General features: G+C 41.2%; 1 protein-coding gene across 5 annotated transcripts in view; it reads left to right on the plus strand.

Moving 5' to 3' along the window:
- The window catches only part of SPAG9 (sperm associated antigen 9), a 74843-nt gene that overhangs the window by 35401 nt on the left and 18565 nt on the right, over positions 1 to 20877 (plus strand). For all 5 annotated transcript variants that reach the window (XM_035104332.3, XM_035104331.3, XM_035104336.3 and 2 more), the window contains 12 exons: positions 832 to 1021; positions 1704 to 1803; positions 2921 to 3042; positions 9448 to 9505; positions 10922 to 11074; positions 11168 to 11219; positions 11742 to 11872; positions 13394 to 13450; positions 15067 to 15240; positions 17839 to 17968; positions 19664 to 19759; positions 20092 to 20259. In XM_035104332.3, coding sequence (XP_034960223.1) covers positions 832 to 1021; positions 1704 to 1803; positions 2921 to 3042; positions 9448 to 9505; positions 10922 to 11074; positions 11168 to 11219; positions 11742 to 11872; positions 13394 to 13450; positions 15067 to 15240; positions 17839 to 17968; positions 19664 to 19759; positions 20092 to 20259 — 1431 coding nt within the window. The remainder of the gene's footprint in view (positions 1 to 831; positions 1022 to 1703; positions 1804 to 2920; positions 3043 to 9447; positions 9506 to 10921; positions 11075 to 11167; positions 11220 to 11741; positions 11873 to 13393; positions 13451 to 15066; positions 15241 to 17838; positions 17969 to 19663; positions 19760 to 20091; positions 20260 to 20877) is intronic.

Consider the following 20877-nt stretch of genomic DNA (forward strand, 5'->3'; position numbering starts at 1 on the left):
ACTTGACATGAGTCAACAGTGTGATGCAGCAGCTAAAAAAGCCAATGCAATTCCGGGCTGCACAATAGGAGTATAGCATCTAGATCAAGGGAAGTAATAGTACCACTGTATTCTGCTCTGGTCAGACCTCATCTGGAGTACTGCGTCCAGTTCTGGGCACCACAGTTCAAGAAGGATACTGACAAGCTGGAACGTGTCCCGAGGAGGGCAACCAAAATGGTCAAAGGCCTGGAAACAATGCCTTATGAGGAACGGCTTAGTGAGCTGGGTATGTTTAGCCTGGAGAAGAGAAGGTTAAGGGGTGATATGATAGCCATGTTCAAATATATAAAAGGATGTCATATAGAGGAGGGTGAAAGGTTGTTTTCTGCTGCTCCAGAGAAGCGGACACGGAGCAATGGATTCAAACTACAAGAAAGAAGCTTCCACCTAAACATTAGGAAGAACATCCTGACAGTAAGAGCTGTTCGACAGTAGAATTTGCTACCAAGGAGTGTGGTGGAGTCTCCTTCTTTGGAGGTCTTTAAGCAGAGGCTTGACAGGCATATGTCAAGAATGCTTTGATGGTGTTTCCTGCTTGGCAGGGGGTTGGACTGGATGGCCCTTGTGGTCTCTTCCAACTCTATGATTCTATGATTCTATTCTATGAATACTATTACAACTATGGGAGAATAGGACATATTTTTCCTTGCTCCTGAAAGATAACTGAGAAGGTGTTATGCAGACCTCCTCTAGGAGGAGAAGTGGCTCCAACCAGTCTAGTATCCATCCAGTGACTGGGAATGTTATCATATAAATTCTGTAATTACTTTGAATTTCTCTACACTTTAGGATGAACTTTCTGATGTTAGCCAAGCAGGTTCCAAATGTACTACGCCAATCTTAACTGCTGCTTCAGATGTGCTTGCGCCTGCTGAATCTCCCTCGAAAGAACACAAGGAAGGGCTTGAGAAGGACTCCGATATAGGGAACAAGAACATTGAAGTGCAAGTAGGCCAAGAAACAAGAAGTGTGTCTATTGGTAAGTTCCTAGAATGGATTGTGTGGCTAGAGCCAATACTATGCGCAGTTCAAAACTGATTTTTTTTCTGTCTTACGTGTAAATATGTGTGCGTACTAAGTTCCAGAAGAATAGTTATTGATTAATATTTAGAGGAACACATGATGTTCTTGATTAATATTTAGGAAACATGTTATTGTGTGATAAGGTACAAGTATGTTTTGGTGTGATTATCACACTGGGGGTGGGGACAAAATTGTCTGTGGCTTCCAAATCCATTGCATTGTCTATGAAGTATAAATATTCATGCCTTCTTTATGTACTTAAAATAAATTAATAAAATGTATTTAGAACAGATTAATAAAATGTTAAAGATCTATAAACTGGAAAAAATACTATTTCTTATATGGAAATGTGTTTTGTGCAGAAAGTGTCTTCTTTGTGAAGTCACCCTTGCAGTAAAAAAAAATTGTAACTTTTAAGGGGCAATGGAGTGACCATTTAACTTGTTGCCAGTGTAATTTTATAGTTCAGCCATGAATCTCTCTGGTCTTTGGCAGTTCTTAATCTCATAATTTAGCCATTGCTTCATTGGGTTGCTGTGAAATTAAAATAAGATACATAGTAGTTCCCTTAAGCTCTTGGGATAGGATGAAAAAGAAATGGGAATAAATACTGTAGTTACTTCTGCTCTGTTCCCCAGGTTCTAATGAAAATGAAGACAAATCTGAAGTTCAGGCAATCATTGAATCCACCCCAGAGCTGGATATGGATAAAGACCTTAGTGGATATAAAGGATCAAGGTATTTTGCTGAACACTTCTCATCAGTAAAGAACTTGGGGTGGGGTAATGTAAAGGGGAGGGTTCAGCTAAGTTGTTGCATGTGTGGAAGAGGTCCATTCATGCAATGGGCCTTTCCCCCCTCCTCCTGTGCACCCCCATATCCCCTAGGCCTGCTCTGTACGGCTGGGGGAACCCTCCAGAACAGGTTTAAGTGAAGGCGGGGGTGGGAGGAAGTCCCATTGCATAGCAGACCTTGTCCCCTGCATGCATACCCCACTTAATGCTATGTTGAATTCCACCTATAAGCTCCAACAGTCTTGTTGGGCAAATGCCAGGATCCCGAAGGCCCATACGTGGCCCATGTTGCATAGGACACTTGGGAATGTCTGAAGCAATACAGTTGCCCACTGTGCTGCTGCTCTGCTTTTGCCTGCCCAGTGCAAAGGGGCCTGATCTGCTGAGAAGATCAGAGCAGTGTGTTATGCAGCAGTCATTGTTCTTTTACTCAGGGGTCTTCCAGGAGAGCTAATGTGTGAGAGAGTCTTGGGCTGCTTCTGATCTGCCTAAGTGCTCCAGAATGCAAGAGCAGGGGACTCTTGGAGTGAGAAGTTAAGGAGGACTGAGCTCCTACTGGTGCCGTGGGGAGGTGGGTCAGGGGAAAAGAGTGAAAGCCAGTCCAGTGGATTAGAGGAGTAAGCCTGGTGACTAGCTCTGCATTTGGGGGAAGTGGGGAGGAAGCATTACCTTGACACATGTGCCTTATGTCTCTGCCCCTTGACAGTTAAGAGCACCCACTGGTAGGTTTCTAGCACATAATTCTAGAGCCACACGTGACTGTAATGCCTTATATTGGCGGTTGCCAATGTTGTTGGACTACAACTCCCACCATCCTCAATTGTTGGCCTTGCTACTTGAGGGTGATGGATGTTGTCCAACAAAATCTGGAGGGCACCATGTTGGCTACCGCTGCTTATTGTGGTGTTAGCTTTTATGGGCTACAACCCACATTGTCAGGCGCATGAAGTGATTTAGAAGACCATGTGCCCACACACTTTGACACTCATTTGTGTGCGTACATTTACATATTTTAAAAACTTTTATTCTCCTGACTTTTAAATTCCAATTCTGTTGTGCAGCACACCTACCAAAGGCATAGAGAACAAAGCATTTGATCGTAATACAGAATCACTGTTCGAAGAACTATCTTCTGCTGGCACTGGTCTGATAGGGGATGTGGATGAAGGAGCAGACCTACTGGGTAAGTGGGCATTCTAAAAAAATCCTGTTGATTTCCATCCATTTCTTCAGCTTAAGAACTGTGAAGGTAATTGTTCTGTGAGAGTTGAGGAATGAAGTTGTTGAGAAAAGTATTCATGTTCAGTACCTAGTTTTAACTAAGTTTCTTCTATACATAAAATGCTTATTAATTAAAAATGGATAAATGGTGAAGTTGAAAACATTCAGTCTCCTACATGAGGTTTTTACCAAATGGAGTATTTAGACTATCTATTCAGAATTTATTTATTTAGTGCAATACTAGGTTGCACTCAGAAGTAAGTTACATTGAGTCCCTGATAGGTTTGGGCAAGGTTTCAGTGCAGGTGTAGTAGCTACTCACCAGGTGAGAAGGAAGTCATGTGACAATCCGAAACAGCCCACTGGAACCAACAGCCTGTGCAATAATATGCAGAGGCACAAGACTACCCGAATATGAAGTAAATCTAGCATTTGCTCTGAGTTTTTAAGGACTGGTGAAATAACCAGTTTAATTTCATAAATAGCAAGCTGAAAATAGAGCCCTCATTGGCTGCTCCTTTCTCTTTCGGTCATCAGCATATAAGGGCAGGAGGGGCCTCATTTCTGAAATACGCTCATCCTCCATTCTTTGATACGCAGAGGTCCCTCTAGATATTCTTTCAAAGGACCCCCAACCAGATCCATTACAGCCTAGATGATTTTTCCAGATCGGAACTTCTCCACCAGCTATAGTTAAAGGAAATGAGCCCAGTTCCACAGTCAGTTCTGTTAAAGAACGTAAGAATATCCCCATTAGGAGGATTGCTAAACCTACATAATAAATAAATAAACCTAGCACTGCTTAAACTTCGTAGATTCCAATTTGATGCAAATCAAGGCCCAATAGCAGTTTGGTGGGTTGGTTCTTGCAGGCTGTCAGCAGATGTATTCTGCAGTGTCAAACATTGGCATCACATGGAATCAGTAAGCCAGATGCCTCTGTAGCAGCCCTATGCTCTACTATAAGAGGGGCAAATTTTGTAATGTACACTATTCCCCCAAGCAGATTTTGGGTCACGAAGAAGACCAAAGAGGCCCATTTAAAAGGATCAGAAAAACCAAATATTTGTCTGTATCGCTAAATATTATTTTGGGCAGTGAGCCTAAGATTCTAGCTAGCTGTGGGAACAATAGAATATGAAGGCTTGGTTACTGAGTGGAAAAACTCAAGCTGAGTGGGATTCGCCTGCCCCTCTCCCTCCTGTGCTTCCAGAAAAGTCTCTAGAGGGTCAGTGGCCCCTTCTGAAGAGCATGCGATGAGGAGTGATGGGCTGCAGTGGGAAGAGGGAATTGCCCAAAATCAGCTGTAGCCCAAGTTTGCAAAACGTCATATTTGCAGAGCTACAAGCGAGACCTCGAATGCAGATTTAAATTCAGCAAATGGAATAGTAGTCTATAAAAACCACGTAAGGAAACAATGTTGACAAGGGAGTGTTTCCAGCTGATCAGAAAGAAAAATAGACAACTACCCAGTTGTGTTGCATCTCTGGGATGGTTGCCATGACTTTGTGTGAAAGTTGGGCTGGTTACAGCTAGAATTGTTCAGGTTAGCCAGAATGCTCACTTCTTTTTGGTGTACATGCCTGAACTCTGTAACCCAAGCACAACCATTAAAGGGCCAGGTGTTTGAGCTCATGCTGCACCTGATAGAGCACATATGTGTGCCTTCTCAATACCACACATTCCAGGTTCTGTTGAGCAGTTGAGGTAGGCCAGTATCACTTGGCAGCTGCAGCTAGTGGGATTGCTCTTTTGTCTGCTTCCCTGTGGCACACCTTCATTTCTGTGCTATAATGTCAGCTCAGCACAGCATGGTATATGTCAGGCACCACTGCAGTCACAGGAATGAAAATAAAGATTTCAGTAGTAGTTCTGCTCTTTCTGGAGTGGAGCAGGAAACATTCACCGGTCCTGGCATAGACCAGGTGCCTATACAGGTGAAACTCAGAAAATTAGAATATCGTCGAAAAGTGCATTTATTTCAGTAATTCAACTACTTATTTTTTATTTTTCTTTTAATTTTTACAAAGGCTTTCTTTTGGAAATTCCACAGTAATAAAACAAATAGTTATAATAATACAAAATTAAACATCACTATTACATAACTCTGCACATAGCCTCGGCTAGAATTATGCGTTTCAACAGATTGTGCTGCAGATACTCAAGTACATTTTATTTTCTTTGTAGTGGGTAATATAAATTTCATTCATCTACAGTGGTGCCTCGCTAGACGAATTTAATTTGTTCCACGGGTCAATTCTTATAACGAAAAATTTGTCTAGCGAATCCCATAGGAATGCATTGGGGTTTTTTAATTTTTTGACCATAGGGACGCATTAATTGAATTTCAATGCATTCCTATTGGAAACCGCGATTCGATAGACAAATTTTTCACAAAACGAATTCGTCTTGTGAGGCAACCTCCGCTAGAAAAATCTCTTCGTTAAGCGAAAAATTCGTCTTGCAGGGCATTCGTCTAGCGAGGCACCACTGTATTTCAAACAGCATTTATGATTTGACTTTATTTTAAAAAAAATTAAAAAAATTACAAGTATTTGGCTTTTGGATAAGGGGGTGGGGTCACACATGTAGCTTGGTGAATAGCATCAGTCTTCTCCATCCATTGTCCTCTGAAATTAAGTTGGCTGATTTGAATGAATATACAATGGATAGCATTAACTAATGAAATGGAAAGTATTGACTCTACTGATGTCCTTTTAATAGGTTTATTAATGAGTTGCTTTTAAAGCTCTTGATGTCTGTTTTAAGAGAGGGTTGCAAACACAACTCGCATAGCCCGGATTAGGGATGAGGAACCTGCTACCCTCTAGATGTTGGTGGGACACAGTTTCCATCACTCCTGACCTTTGGCCATCATGGCTGGATGGGAATAGAATCCAACATTTGAAGGGTAGGAGGATCCCCGACTTTAGCCTGGGTTCTTCTAGGATTTGAAGGGAAACGATTAAATGTGGCACAATAATCCTAATGTGTTTATACAGAAGTCCTACTGCGTAGGTGTGCATTTTGTATGAAATGCCTTGTTTTGTAGTGTGTTATGCAATATATCTGCTGTTTGACTTATGGAGCATGGTTCCACAGTGTTAGTTTACATGGGATTCTCCAATTTTCTTTCTCTTGGGCTGCATACCCAGGAGAATATTCTGGTGTGTATGTTTTTTATATTTTTGAAAGTGATTGTTTGAAAGTTCAATATTCTTGGCTGCTGCTATCATAATATATGTTGTTATTTTGGTTTTTATCCTGCTTGGTATCTCCCCCCTCCAACCATTTTGTTTGATAATTGTTTCTCTGTTAGGGACACCAGCAGTTAAAAGTGTAGTGCAAATAACTCAAATTTATCTCTATGAACAGCACTTTTTGAAATCCTCTAAAAACTCAAACTTCAGCCACTGTTGAAGAAAACACCCATTATTTTCTACACATATAGGCAAATACTGGCCCAAGTTATGTCTTCTGAAACCACCCAAGCATGGAGAAGCAGTTGGAAATAAGAACAGGGTTTGAAGTATTTTGTATTCTCATTTTGTATCCTCCCTGGGATCTTGGGATGAAGGGCAGTATAAACAAACAAACAAACAAACCTTCTGAAACCGTCAAGACTGTTTGCTGATCACTGAGTATAGAGCCCCCCTTCTTATGTATTTAAAACACAAGCACATGTCAAACGCATTGTAGGATGTAAATTGAAGAGCTGGCTAGTTGGAGGGCATGAAGAATGCATTGTGATGCTGCTATCTTGGCAGAATGAGGGCAGAGTTCCTTTCTCCTGCACAGCAAGTGCAGTACATAGGAAGCTGCCTTACACTGATTCAGACCACAGGTCCACCTAGCTCAGCATTGGTAGCACTCCTCGGGGTTTCAGGCAGAGTTCTCTCCCATCCCTACCTGGAGATTGAACCTTCTTGAGACCACCTGCGTACAAAGTAGATGCTCTGCCACTGAGCCGCAGCCGCTCTCCAACAATGAGACTTCATGCAGGTGGGTTTTGATTTGTGCATCTGCGCCAGCACTTCAGACACTGTGAGAGCGGCCACATAAAAGTGAGACATGGTACCTTGTTTCCCTGGCATCAGTCAGCATTCCATGTGTTCTGGGGGAATATGATCCTTATTTCTCAAAAGAGTACATTCAGTATGCTTAAGGAATTGAGGAGCAAGATATTGGCCTCGTTCCAGTAACTTCGTACACTACTCCAGTGGGTGTACAGAACTTCCCTCCTTGTGCAGGTACCGTACTTACCTGTTCATTTCAATAGAGTGGGCAGCTTGTGGTGTAAATATATGGACCTGCTCTCCCTGCCTCCCGTCAGGTGAGCAGGGCAGCCCATTTGCTGTGGAGGAGCACTAAATTACTATGTGCTTATTCTGTTTGAGGGGTTGGTCTCATTTGCTCACTTTTGCAAATATATGTGTAAATAGCAAATATGTTCCAATGCTATACACATTTTAGCAGGATCTTAATTTTCCTAGATTTGCCCAGAAACCTGTAACCTTTTATCGGCCTGTGTTCAAAGATTGATGTAAGAAGGGGAAGCTCAGTTTAAACACCTGGGTTTTTTATGGTGAGCCATCAAGAATGTAGCTATGACATTGCCGCTTCCCCAAAATATTATTGGAACGTAATAACTTTAGATACCTTTCAGAGGTCTGAAATGTGTAGTTGTTGGTATATTATAAGCTGTAAAGGTCACCCCCCCCCCAACAACTGCCAGTGTTTGTAACACCATGTATACCAACCGTGTATGGCCCCCACTGTCCGTTCCCCGAAAAGATACTGCAGATATGGAAAAAGTGCAGAACAAAGCAACTAAAATGGTCAGGAACATTTTCTGCCCTGGGGAAACCCTTAACCGTTTAGGAAAAGAAAAAGGGGTGATGTGGGACAGGTAAATTATGCGTGGCTTGGAAAGACTAGATGGGTGGGTGTGTCCTTTTGGCTTTGCCTTGGGGTCATTCAGTAAAATTGGGCACTACCTTATTTTCATATGTGTGTGTGAGTGTGTGTGCCCACACACCCACACACCTTAATCAAAAAGAACCAAGGAAGGTACAGTAATTCAAAACGGACCAAAGAAAGAAGTTTGTGGCTGACATGCAATCCATAATTAAATTCCCTATTTTAAAATGCGGTGATGGCCATGGGCAGGTGGCTTCAAGAGGCAGTGGCAGGAGATGGGGATTAGTCAGTCTTGAAGGGTGTAGGTCTTTCTACAACCTCCCTGGCTAAATGGAACCCCTATTTTCAGCAGTGTTATTTTCAGCAGTGTTACCTTTCGGAATTTAGATTCCTGGTGACAAACTAAAGAAGAAAGGCTGTTGCTTTCATAGCCTTTTTATGGGTTTCTTGGAGGTTTCATTGTTAGAGATGGGATGCCGGACTAGAGCAATGCTTGGTCCACTGAGGCTTCTCGTAGCTCTTGACCGTACTTTTTGACACTACTCTCTTTTAACTGTTTTTGTCTTGCTACATGAGTCATTTTTAAAACAGAACATAATTTGGCTTCAGGCGTTTACTGCTGGCTTTGCTTTGAAATCACTCATATCTCTAGTATCGTGCTGTACCTCACTCATACTGCTCTCCTTACATACAATATTTCTTCTTCTTCTTGCTCTTCATGGGATTCATGGGCTTTAAAGACCATAATTTCTTTGGTAAGGTATCATCTCATTTGGGGAACATTTGCAAGGGCTTTGCATTGTCTTTGAGCTTTTTCACGTTCGGCATCTCTCCTCTGTGTTGTGACACAGCTTTCAGCATCAAATATACGTAATTTAAATTTGTACTGTAAACTTTAATCGATTTTCAACACTTGTTGTTTTAAAACAATTTATTTTCCGCAAGAGCAGTTAAAGATTGGATTCTTGGACTGAAAATATTTCGCATTGTTCTTCTGGGCTTCAGAGAGCCTACCTATTGAACACTTTAAAAATCCAGCAGCAAGATTTAGTTCTGAAAACTGTTGTTTCAGCTATTAAGGAATCAGGTGCTTCGATAAACTCAAAGAACAATCCTACCTGCATAGGTTGTTCTTCCATTTTTATATTTTATTATTGAATGTTTGACAGGTGGCTTGTAAACAATTTTGGAAATGTTCATTGAGAAGCAGTATGCAACTCTATTAAATAAATGATTGAATACATTTCAGTGGAGGAAGCTAATCTATGTGCAAGCAGGGCAGTACCTGCCATTGAAATTAATGTGGTCCCACTTACATAGTAGCCCCACATGAACCTGAGAGCAGCATACACCAAACTTTGTATCAGGGTACATAAGTTTGAGAACTAGCACTTGTACTAGTAATTTCAATGTTTTTAAGCTGTTTACTCTGTTCTGTCTTTGAAAGGAATGGGTCGTGAAGTTGAAAACCTTATCTTAGAAAATACACAACTGCTAGAAACCAAGTGAGTAACTTTTTCAGCTGTTAAACATAGAATTGCTTCTGCTAAATTTGTTTTAAAATTGATCATGAGACTAAGGTTACTGGTTCATAAAGGATATAACAATCATTCCCAATGCCCTTGTTCTATATATCTAGGTGACAGATGTAGGTTAGTTGCTGCTTTAGGTATTTGCACTATTTTGATCTCTAATCGTTAATATAATTAATATAATAGGCTGTCTGGTCATGCTGGCCACATGACCCAGAAAGCTGTCTGTGAACAATCGCTAGCTCCGTCAGCCTAAAGTGAGATGAGTGTCGCAACCCCATAGTCTCCTTTGGCTGGACTTAACCACCCAGTGGTCCTTTACTTTTTACCTTACATATTCCTTTAGTTCATGAAAGGTACAAAATTATTAAAAGCACAGGCAACCTCAGAACACTAGAGCTTGGGTTTCTAAAGTGTAGCTGACCAGCAATAGCTTCAGGGCAGTCAGAAGCAATTCTCCCTCATTCGCTAATTGTTTGTTCCCAAGAGCAGTTCTTTTTTTCTTAAAAAATGTTTAGAGGTGTACTCTCATTTTCCTACTTGAAATACTGCCCCTCAATGAGGCCAAACTTAGATTCACAAAATGTTTAGGGGTATGCATACCCCTGGGTACCCCCAGAAATAAGCACTGTCCAAGAGGATCTGCTTAGATGTTGCAATGCTAGACTAGTTTAGGCGTGGCTAACGTTTTGGGGGCACGGGGTTCACCAACCCTCTGGGGCCACACACAGTTGTGGATATGGCCAAAAGAGGGCGTGGCCACTCAGCACTCTCACATGTGCGCAGACACTCACAGGCATACCGCCCCCCCCCTCAGGTGTACAGATCAGAAAAGGAGGAGGGTTATTGCCCAGTACTGTGTCCCCTTAATCATTTTTGCTGCTGTCAAATTTAGAGGGGTCCTGCGGTGCAATATTAGACCCCCCCAAAAAACTGAGGGTTAGACAAATATGAGCTATTCCAATATGGCATATTATACTATTTGCCGAATAAAAACAAATGTTGTAAACTAAGTTTTGTACAAGCTGTTGAAACTGTCGCTGTGAATAGAAACGGGACACAAAATATGAATCTGGGGCAGCCAGTGCCAACGTAGTGCTGCGGCAATTGTTCCATCAGTGCAAACATTTCAGCTTGCCAGATGTGGTGGTGGACCCTCCCCATACTGCTCTGGGCATTCTCCTGGTGGAAGTCGTAGTGCAGGCTTCCGCCAGTGGGACTCATTAGTTTAATACTACCCAAAGCTATTTTTGTAAGGGGGTGGGGATATAACTCTTTGTCGCTTGAATTCCTATGATAGGATTGAAATAACGGTAGTAAAAATAAATAGGTCAATTTCTGTGATACTGGTAGAAATGACCTAATTACAGCTATCTTTGTTGTCTTTAGAAATGCCTTGAATGTGGTGAAGAATGACTTAATAGCAAAAGTAGATGAGCTCACCTGCGAGAAGGATGTGCTGAAAGGAGAGCTGGAAGCTGTAAAACTGGCCAAACAAAAGCTTGAAGAGAAGAACAAGGAATTGGAAGAAGAACTTAGAAAGTGAGTGTAATACGCTTGTTTCATGTACAGCAGAGAAAATCTTGCCAGGGATTCTGCGACTAACTTCATTGATAACTTTTGCATCTTGTTTAGAGCCCGCACAGAAGCAGAAGAAGCAAGGCAAAAAGCAAAGGAAGACGATGATGTATGTAATTGCATTGGCAGCTTTTTATCCAATCCCTTTTCTTATTTGTGTAATGTTGCTCTTAAAGTGGGCTAAATACCTTGACCTTTTGAAAGAGTTTTTGAGAAGAAGTGTGTACTTGTCCTTTCTTTTTGTGCTGCAACTCCTCTTGCAGTTGTAGAGTGGATTATGACATCTGGGGGATGCTGAATTAGTCTGCTTCCTCTACCCTCCACCCCACCCCTCCTTTGGACACCGAGGGGCTGTGAGGGGCTGCTTCCATTGTTGGAACTGTTTCTTCCCATCCATTACTGCACTTCATATATAGGCATAAACACCCGTAAATTATTTTGAAATGACTGTCTTAGTCCCCTAGTGCAACAAATAAAAAAATTGTCCAGTAGCACCTTAGAGACCAATTAAGTTTGTTCTGGGTATAAGCTTTCGTGTGCATGCACAAAGTAACTTCTCCTTCAACTGTACATAATTTGCCACGTTAAGCATACTTGGTTTTCTCTCTCCCCCCCCCCCCCCAATGTGCAGAGTGATATTCCTACTGCTCAGAGAAAGCGATTCACTCGGGTTGAAATGGCCCGTGTCCTCATGGAAAGAAATCAGTATAAAGAGCGGCTAATGGAGCTCCAAGAAGCAGTGCGATGGACTGAGATGATACGGCAAGTGCAGTTTTCTTATGCTTGTTTTTGGTATTTTATGGTTGCGATGCCAGATAACGCTCTCTCTCTCCCCTGCCCTCTCTCCCTCCTTCCCCCCCCTCTTTCATAATTGCAGTGGGTTGGACTAAATAATCCCTGTGGTCCCTTCCAACTCTACCAATATGTGATTCTGTGAAACTGCTGCTATTATTGTATTGCGTTGTGGAGTGTAGATTATTTTTAACAGTAAAGGGGGCAGGACCATCAAAGGGGAAGGACTGTAGCTCTTCTACATACATGTAGAACATCCCAGGTTAACTTCCCAAGTAGGGCTGAGAGAGAGAGTCCTTCCTGAAACCCTAGAAAGTTGCTGCCAGTCAGGGCAGAAAATAATGAGCCAGTGTTTCTCAAACTTGTGTATCCAGCTGTTGTTGGACTACAACTCGTATCATCCCTGACCTCTGGTCCTGCTAGCTAGAGATGATGTCAGTTGTAGTCTGGCAACAGCCAGGGACCCAAGTTTGAGAAACACTGAGCTCGAGAGACCAGGCAGCTTCCTACCCCCCCCCCCCACGCATTGTTTAGCTCTTGGCACCACCACCACCCCAAAGCTGGGCACACATTTAGTATCATATCTCTGAATAAAGAGATGGTGCTCGGCAGACAGACTCCAAGGAGATGACCTGCAGCAGTAGGAGGGTCGTACTGCACCTCTCACTTTGAACTTCTTCCCTAGGCACTCCTGTACTTTTAGCATCTCATTTGGCTGCCACCTAATGGTTGGATGCGATTGCTACAGTTTAGTTTTACTACGGAAAGATATTTACACCTCTTTATGACTAAGTTGACTTGTTTTGCATGAGCCACATTCTACCATGGAGCAGTCCCCGTATTCCTTGTGCATGCAGCTTTTGCAGCCATAATGTTTGGTACTTCCTCTGATGAAATTAGTTTGCACACTTGACTGTTTGGAACAGCTTTCTTAATGCATGCACGAGGTGGACAAAATCGTAATCAAGCGGTGGACGACCTTGTCAGGAACTTAACCTTCTGTAAAATCGGCAGTGAACAAAAAAAATATTGAAATGCACAGGATGTTCTTACACTGTTTACCCTTCACCAGATATACTAATAAGTGTGTGTGTGTGTGTGTTTGTGTGTTTTTAGGGGATGAGCGGTCAAAATAGTAACTTGAATTTTTAGAATATCCAGATACAAATTTTGCTGAACAGTAATCTAACACCATGTACAACTAAGCCCAGAACAAGTTTAGAGGGCATGAGGCAGATGCACAGGGGGAAGTGAAGAATGGAAATGTTTTGCTGCTCAAACAGGCCTTGTTCTGCACACACATGCCCCACTTAGCACTATGTTAAGTTGCACCCTGTTTATTCAGCAATCCCTCCCTGCCCACCTCATCAATTTAATAGTATTGTATCTTGCAATCAGACATGAGCCATTTGCTACTTTGATGTGTCGTGCAGAGCATTCTAGGTCATCCTATTGCTCAGCTAATTAGCTTTTGATTTTTTTTTTCTTTAGGGCATCACGAGAAAATCCAGCCATGCAAGAGAAGAAGAGATCAAGCCTTTGGCAGTTGTAAGTACTGAAACGCAATCAGATGCTGGTATTATGCACAAAGCCTTTTTTTGTTTCTTTATTGCGAAAGGAACCAATAACAACAAACCTATTTTCTCTTTGCCATCTAGAATGCCAACTGGGTAAGACTGACCTTAAAGACAGATTGTAAGATGCATCTTGCAATGTTGGTTATGCACTTGGCCGAGAAACTTAATTGCTTTAATCTAATTGTGGCATTAAAAAAAGAGAAACCAAAATTCTGACACAAGAGTGCAGAGTTTTATTAGCAGCTGTTCTATGAATATGAAAGTAAACTGAAGTTTGGATAGCTTTTGGTGTGGTTTGCGAATCATTTCAAGTACCCCAGAACTTTGTGTGAGAATTTGTGAAGTGCTAATTTATGTTCCATGTTCTAAACGTAATTACTGAAGCCAAATGTGAGAGAGTACTAAAATTGTGAGAGAGTTACTATTGTGTAATTAAATATTAAAATCTTGTGTATCCCAGAAGTTATTTTATTTAATACTTTTTGCGGTTTAAGATTTAATAGAAATCTTTGGGCTCCTGTCTAAATAGCAGTGAATCTGCAGGACTTGGCTGTGAAGGTGCTGGATTACTTAAATTTGGATTATTGTGGGATTGTGTTTCTTTTAACTTGATTGTAGTTCATATTCTGAACTGAAACTAATCTTATCCATCCCTGCCTTTTGCTGTGGGGAAACAGAATACGTTGAAGTTATGGATTCTCTATATCTGGACTCATAGTCTTGTAGTCCAGTAAAGTTGTACTCAGTGTCATACACATGATATACACAATGATATTTAGGTTATGTGAATTGCTTTCGGCAAACCATCTGTAATCCTTACAACAATCTTGTAGGATATGCCAGATTTATCTCCATGTTATAAATAATGGTGAGATGGAGGCAGCATCCTGCCTAAGGAACATTTACCAAGCTCTGTGATGAGTTGTGTGACTTACAGAGCAAAGCTCATGCTTTTAATCACTATGGCACATCAACTCAGATAATGATCAAACTGCTTGTGTGCCTATAAGTTTTGGGGAAACTGTACTGTTTATATAATATCAGTGCTTCAGAGCCTGACTTACTGAGTGGTGTTGCCTATGGTGGCCTTAACTATCTCAGGTCTAGAAATTTGCTATACAGATAGAGAAGCATTTCAAATTTTCAGGTGCAGGAGTCCAACCCACCCTGGGACCTCAGGATGCAGGGCAGGCAATAAAAGGATGAAAAGAAAAGTAAATAAATGAAAATAGAAGCCAGCATCACTTTTTTGGGGGGGGGTACCAGCCTTTTATGTATATAGAAAGCTGTTTTTAACACCACATTTTCAGACACCAGAGCATTCTCTAGCCCCTGTTTAAATGCCAAGTCTTTATCTTCATTCTTGGCTTGGATGTGCATGGAATAGTTATTATGAGTGTTGCAAGCGTAATGCTGCTGTTCTGATGGTGTGAGCTGTGTGGGACAGTTAATGGCTGCTGTGTTTGGGCCCATTCCTTTCTTACTACGTTTCCTTACTCAATGCTTTGGCTGTGTACATTTGAAGCCAGTTTGGCTTTTGGGTGTATCTATGTACTCACAAGCTTCTACTTTTTTTGTGGTCTCCAGTTTTAGCAGACTATTCAGCTCATCAGGCAATACTGCTAAGAAACCAGAACCACCAGTTAATGTTAAGTACAATGCTCCAACCTCCCACATTACTCCATCAGTCAAGAAAAGAAGCAGCACCTTATCCCAGTTACCCAGTGACAAATCAAAAGCCTTCGATTTCCTCAGTGAAGAGTAAGACTTGCTTTGTTTATAAACTAAAAGTATGCCGGCAATATAGAATTATTTGAATATGAAGTATTGGAATAACAGGTGGTAGCTGTTGGATTTTTATGCACAAAAAGAAGACTGCATGCATAAATGTGGTAGCCTCTGTTGCATAACAATTACAATCAATCAATCAATCAGACTTTATTCGACCGTCAGTCAGAAATAAACATTTATCCATGCAAAAATGTAAACATCAAACATCTAAAGGAACTTAAAACTTAAACCGACAATAAGAAATAGGCCATACATTTAGACCCATATCAATGCTGTCAATTTTAACCTTACGGCGCTTAAGGGCCAGAAAAAGAAATTTGGCCACCAAGGAGGCTGTTGTTCCAGTAAACTTGTTCAGCAAAAACAAAACCTGTCCTTCTCTGGCTAAAGGGCTAAGTTGGCCTAGGAGTGGAGCTAGAAGTTTTTGTCTAAGATCTGCATAGAATGGGCAGATCAAAAGAATATGTTCAGTTGACTCAACCACTCCCAGGTCACAATGACAAGATCTCTAGGCATATGGGACTCCCCTGTACCTTCCCAACAATACTGCCGATTCCAGGACATTTAACCTAGCAGCTGTGAGGAGTCTACGGTATTCCACATACAGTAGTGGATTTCCGCAAGATAAGGGGCTGGTGTAATCTGAAATATCTGATCCCCCAAGAACATCCCAGGTTTCACAAGGGCAATGTCCTCTTGTCTAGCAATGTCACTCAGTCTTTGAGAGATCACAGCTCTGGCTTGACTAAATGTCATAGACTCCAGGAAAAGATGTGACAATCAGTAGGCCTGCACTTCATTTATGATCTCCTTTTCCCATGATGATTGGAAATAATCTCTCAATATCAAGGGGACCATGCCCACCGGGTTAAAACATAGCTTAAGCCATAGCCAGAGTTTTGCCTTCAAGGCCACATACCGGAATGCTTGCCAACCAACCGGCAATATAAAATTATTGGAATATGAAGTATTGGAATAACAGGTGGTAGCTGTTGGATTTTTATGGACAAAAAGAAGGCTGCATGCATAAATGTGGTAGCCTCTGTTGCATAACAATTACAAGAAGTTATTCAACTTATTATATTATTATGCTTGGGGGCTGCATAACTAGTTAGCATGCCATGCCAGAATCTTGCTTGTTCTCAGAAATAACCTCGCCCATATTTATCTAGTTCTCTGGTCCAAACATGGAATTAAGCAGTACCCTTGTCCTTTATGATACTTCTGTGTAAAATAACCCATGGTTATCCATACAGCACACACTAATGTGGCATGTTGCCTTGGGGTGGCATACTTTAAGTATAATGCCCTTTACTGCCTAATGTAACTTGCGCTTAAAATCCCTCAGTGCCTTTCAGCACCGTCTTTCTTTTCCTCAACAGTGTTTCCATTCACAGTGCTCAGTTTGCGTGTTTTGCCCAGGTAGCGCTTTTGGTAATGGCGTTTGCAAAGTTAGCGTGAAACAGAGGAGGTAGGCCCAGAAACACGTGTCACCAGTGCTCTGATGTATCTGTGGCTGGCTCCTCCCAGCACAGTGAAAGGTGCTATAATCTATGCAACTTTAAATGGTTTAGGACCAGAGTAGTTCAGGGACAGTCTCCTCTCATGGTACTCCATTAAGAACCCTATAATCTTATTAGACCAAATGAGCCAAGAGAGAACTGAACTGGGACATTTGAAAAGTTTGCCAGGATATGCACAACCTCCTAACGACTTTTGAAACCGCAAAAAAGTAGCCCAGCTTGGTTTGGGCAAATATTTCAGCAAGCAAAGGAATGTGGTTGTGGGGTGAAGTGGGGGGCAGGAAAGCGCTGTTTTCCTCTCCCATCATAAAACTACACCGACAAATACCTGCCAGTTCTATTCTAACTGAAGCCTCCATACAGTTTTGGGAGGCACCTTCATGTAGAGAACATTATAGTAGTCTATCCTTTAGATAACAGAAGTCTGAATCAGCATTGCCAAGTCCTCATCAAATAAAAGTGTTGCTGTCCTCTTTTCAGAGGTTGATAGAAGGCATCCTGGGTTTCTAAGTATAACCAGAAGCCCCTTGAGGCTGTTAGTGTGAGAGATGAAGGGGTGGAATGGCAAATCCTCTCCATGATTAGATTTCCCAAAACCTCAGGTCGTATGGCCTGACAACGATGGTTACATTAGAGAACCCCCTTTGGATGGGATACAGAATATAGGTAATTTATAAAGACCTTCGAATTAAAGCTTTCCACCATACCAGTTGTGTCCCAGCATCAGACATTGTTTCCCCCTCTTTATCCAAATATGTTACTAGATACAGACTTCAGCAGCGGGTCGTGCCAGAGAGCCATGCTACCCAAAAAAAACCATAGAAGCATTGTGCTGACAGCTTCTCACTGAGAAAAAAAATATAAGTACCTTGAAGGAAGTATAGTGTCTGGGGAGTAATACAGATTTCACTTGCGTATTAACTTTGACGAACCTCTTCTGCCACCCCCTACATAACTTTGAAAAGTTGTATTTGGGCTAATGGGGATTGGAAGGTATAGATGAACTTGGAATAAAGAAAATATGTGTGTCTCCCTTTTGCCCAAGGTCTGAGGCCAGTCTTGCCTCACGCAGAGAGCAGAAGAGAGAACAGTACCGCCAAGTGAAAGCCCATGTTCAGAAGGAAGATGGTAGGGTGCAAGCTTTTGGTTGGAGCCTTCCTCAGAAATATAAACAGGTATTGTCTTATCAACGGTTCATCCCTGTTCGTGTGTTTTAGTTTGGGGATATTGTGGTGGCAGGTCACCGAAGGCATTTTCATTTTCAGCAAGGTGGGAAGCCTGTAACCCCCCATATTCCATCAACCTCAGCCAAAACATGGAGCTATTTAAATACCTGTGCAGAGATTATCATGCCTATAAATTGCCATATAGAATTATTATTATTATTATTATTATTATTATTATTATTATTATTATTATTAATTAAATTTCTATACCACACTTCATTTGAGGATCATAGGACAGTTTACAGTATATAAAACACAAAAATGCATACTATAGAAAGAAAGAAAAACAATACACACACACACCAGTTTTAAAGACCATAGATTGTTTAATTAGCCAAGGGACTGGGAGAAGAGGAATGTTTATGCCTGATGCCTAAATACATGTAATGAAGGCACCGCACAAGAATAATACCCTGACAAAGCTAAAGCAAAATCGACAATTTAAACAGCAGAGTCGGGGGCACTTTAAAGGCTAGCAACTTTATTGTGGCACAAGCTTTTGTGGGTGGCAATAATGTTAAGAGTGGCCATTCATAAAAATAAAAAAAGATGTTAAAAGCACAGGCATCCTGGTATTGGTAAGCCAAGTAACATATGTAGAATCATTAAAATCATTTATCTCCACAAGTTGATAGCATTGAACCTCTCATCAATTTCACATTGCAGTCTTCCTTTAAAACCAAGTATTGCATAAAGCCACCTTACAGCTCCACAGAAAACTTAAGCATCCTTGAAAGGGTTAGAAAGGATTTTAAAAGCCTAGCAAAATGAAGGCAGGATTAACATAGTGCACTGCAGGTATGGGACTGAGCAAAGCAGTTTAGCCCTGCATTTTGAAATTCCAGGGCCGCTGCTGAAAGGAGAAGTAAAACAAGGGAACCGTAAGCAGGGTCCCATCCGAACCCAGGAACCTGCATGTTGCACAAAGGATTTCTGGTTAATAGTTGAAGGCAATTCCTTTGTGGTGGTCACAAAGCGTTGGTGGTCTGTGGAGCTATCATGTTTACTTGTAAATATGAAATCTGGAAATAGTTTAAACTGGGAAGTCAGGGTTTCTTTATCCTTCTTATTAAAAGGCAGAATTTTCCCATTTAAACACAAACGCTGCTGTTCAGAAAGAACAACAACTAGCAATAAAAGGTCACTGAGCCGTGGGAAGAGTGGGATGCCTTTGTGTTCAAACCTCTTTGTAATGGAATGTTGTTACAGCGCATTTTTCCTGAAGTTTGAGAACATGTGTGCTACCTTGCATATTTTTATGGAAAATGTTTCAAGGTCTTAAACTATGATCTGCATAGATAAGTATAGCTTTAACCCCATCCCAGTCTTTGTGCATAAGGCTTTGTTTATTTTACACACCCACCCACCCAAAAAACCTCTTTTTTATATTAGCTGCTGAGAAGGGCCTCTTAGCCAATCTGGCAAGATAGACTTTTAAAATTACACTACTGCCCCCCTTTGGCTTTGATCTCACTAGCGTGTGACTTTAAAATGAGTGGATCTATGATTGTTCTTCCCAGACAGTCTAATATTCTAGTCATCTTGGCAAACCTATCAAATACTGATATGGGCTTGTGACAAACTGGTCTGTAAGATGCCTGAAACTTTTTGAAGCAAAGTAAATATTTCTTTCTCACTTTTTAGGTTGTAAATGGTGGTGGCCAGGGTGATAACAAAATGAAGAACTTACCTGTGCCTGTTTACCTAAGGCCACTCGATGAAAAGGATACATCCATGAAGGTACACCTGTCTTCCTTTTTCTCCAGTTCCCTCTTTACAAATAAAGAATGCCCCAGTAGTGATTTTTAGATGAGGCCTAATTCTGCACGAGCAAGTTATATCGTTGTTAGGTTCTGAGCAACGCCTAGTTTAATTTAAATTGTAGGTGCTTAATAAATACTTTTGAGAAACTCTGGTTTTTAAATATTGTCATATTGTTATTTCCCTAAAAGCATAATGTATGATAGGGTGCAACAAATGTTTGCTGTCTTTTTACGTCTTATAAAAAGAAATGATTACCAGGTTTTCCCAGTGGTTTTTTTATTTTATAAAGTTCACTTATTGTTTTGTAGCTTTGGTGTGCTGTCGGAGTTAATTTATCAGGAGGGAAGACAAGAGATGGCGGTTCAGTGGTTGGTGCCAGTGTGTTCTACAATGATGTGACAACTCTAGATGCAGAGAGCAACAAACAGAGGAGCGCGTCACAGAGTAGCTTGGATAGATTAGATCAAGAACTCAAGGTAAGGTCAGAGGTATAATCAAAATGTGAAACTGTTTGCAAATCTATTAACACTTCGGGAAAATAGAAAACTTCAGTATTGTGTTCATAATTCAATAATTATGGCATGATTGGTTCAAAAACATTTTGGTGCCTGCTCATGAACAAGAACCAGTGTTTGCTTGCTAGTTTGCTAGTCTTCATTAGACCCCAGATTTCCATGGAAAATAATTAATTTGCTTTTACAACGCGTTTTGTATTGTATCCGTCCGCCTAGGTCTAGGTTCCATTAGATGCTTCTTGGTTCCAAAGCTTTTATAGTGGCCAGGTGGAGCATTTGGAGAAGACGAAAAAAATCTAGTTCCACAAGACCAACATGATTATGGTGTGACAGAAAACTTGTTCGGTTTAGTTCATGAAAGTGTGTTTTGCATAGCTATGAAAATAATGTGGGGGAGTTTGTGTGTAAAACTACCTGCAACACTCCTGGTATTTAGTAATTCTGGTTGCTTAATCATCTTCATTTGTAGAAATGCACCTAGCAATTCACAATGGGATTCTCTCCCACCCCCCACCAAATAAAAATGAGATTGAACTAGTAAACTCTAAAATGACACTGTAACCCAGTTGGCTAAGCCCA

This window comes from Zootoca vivipara, chromosome 2 (assembly GCF_965207765.1).
Source record: "Zootoca vivipara chromosome 2, rZooViv2.hap1.1, whole genome shotgun sequence".
NCBI lineage: Eukaryota > Metazoa > Chordata > Lepidosauria > Squamata > Lacertidae > Zootoca > Zootoca vivipara.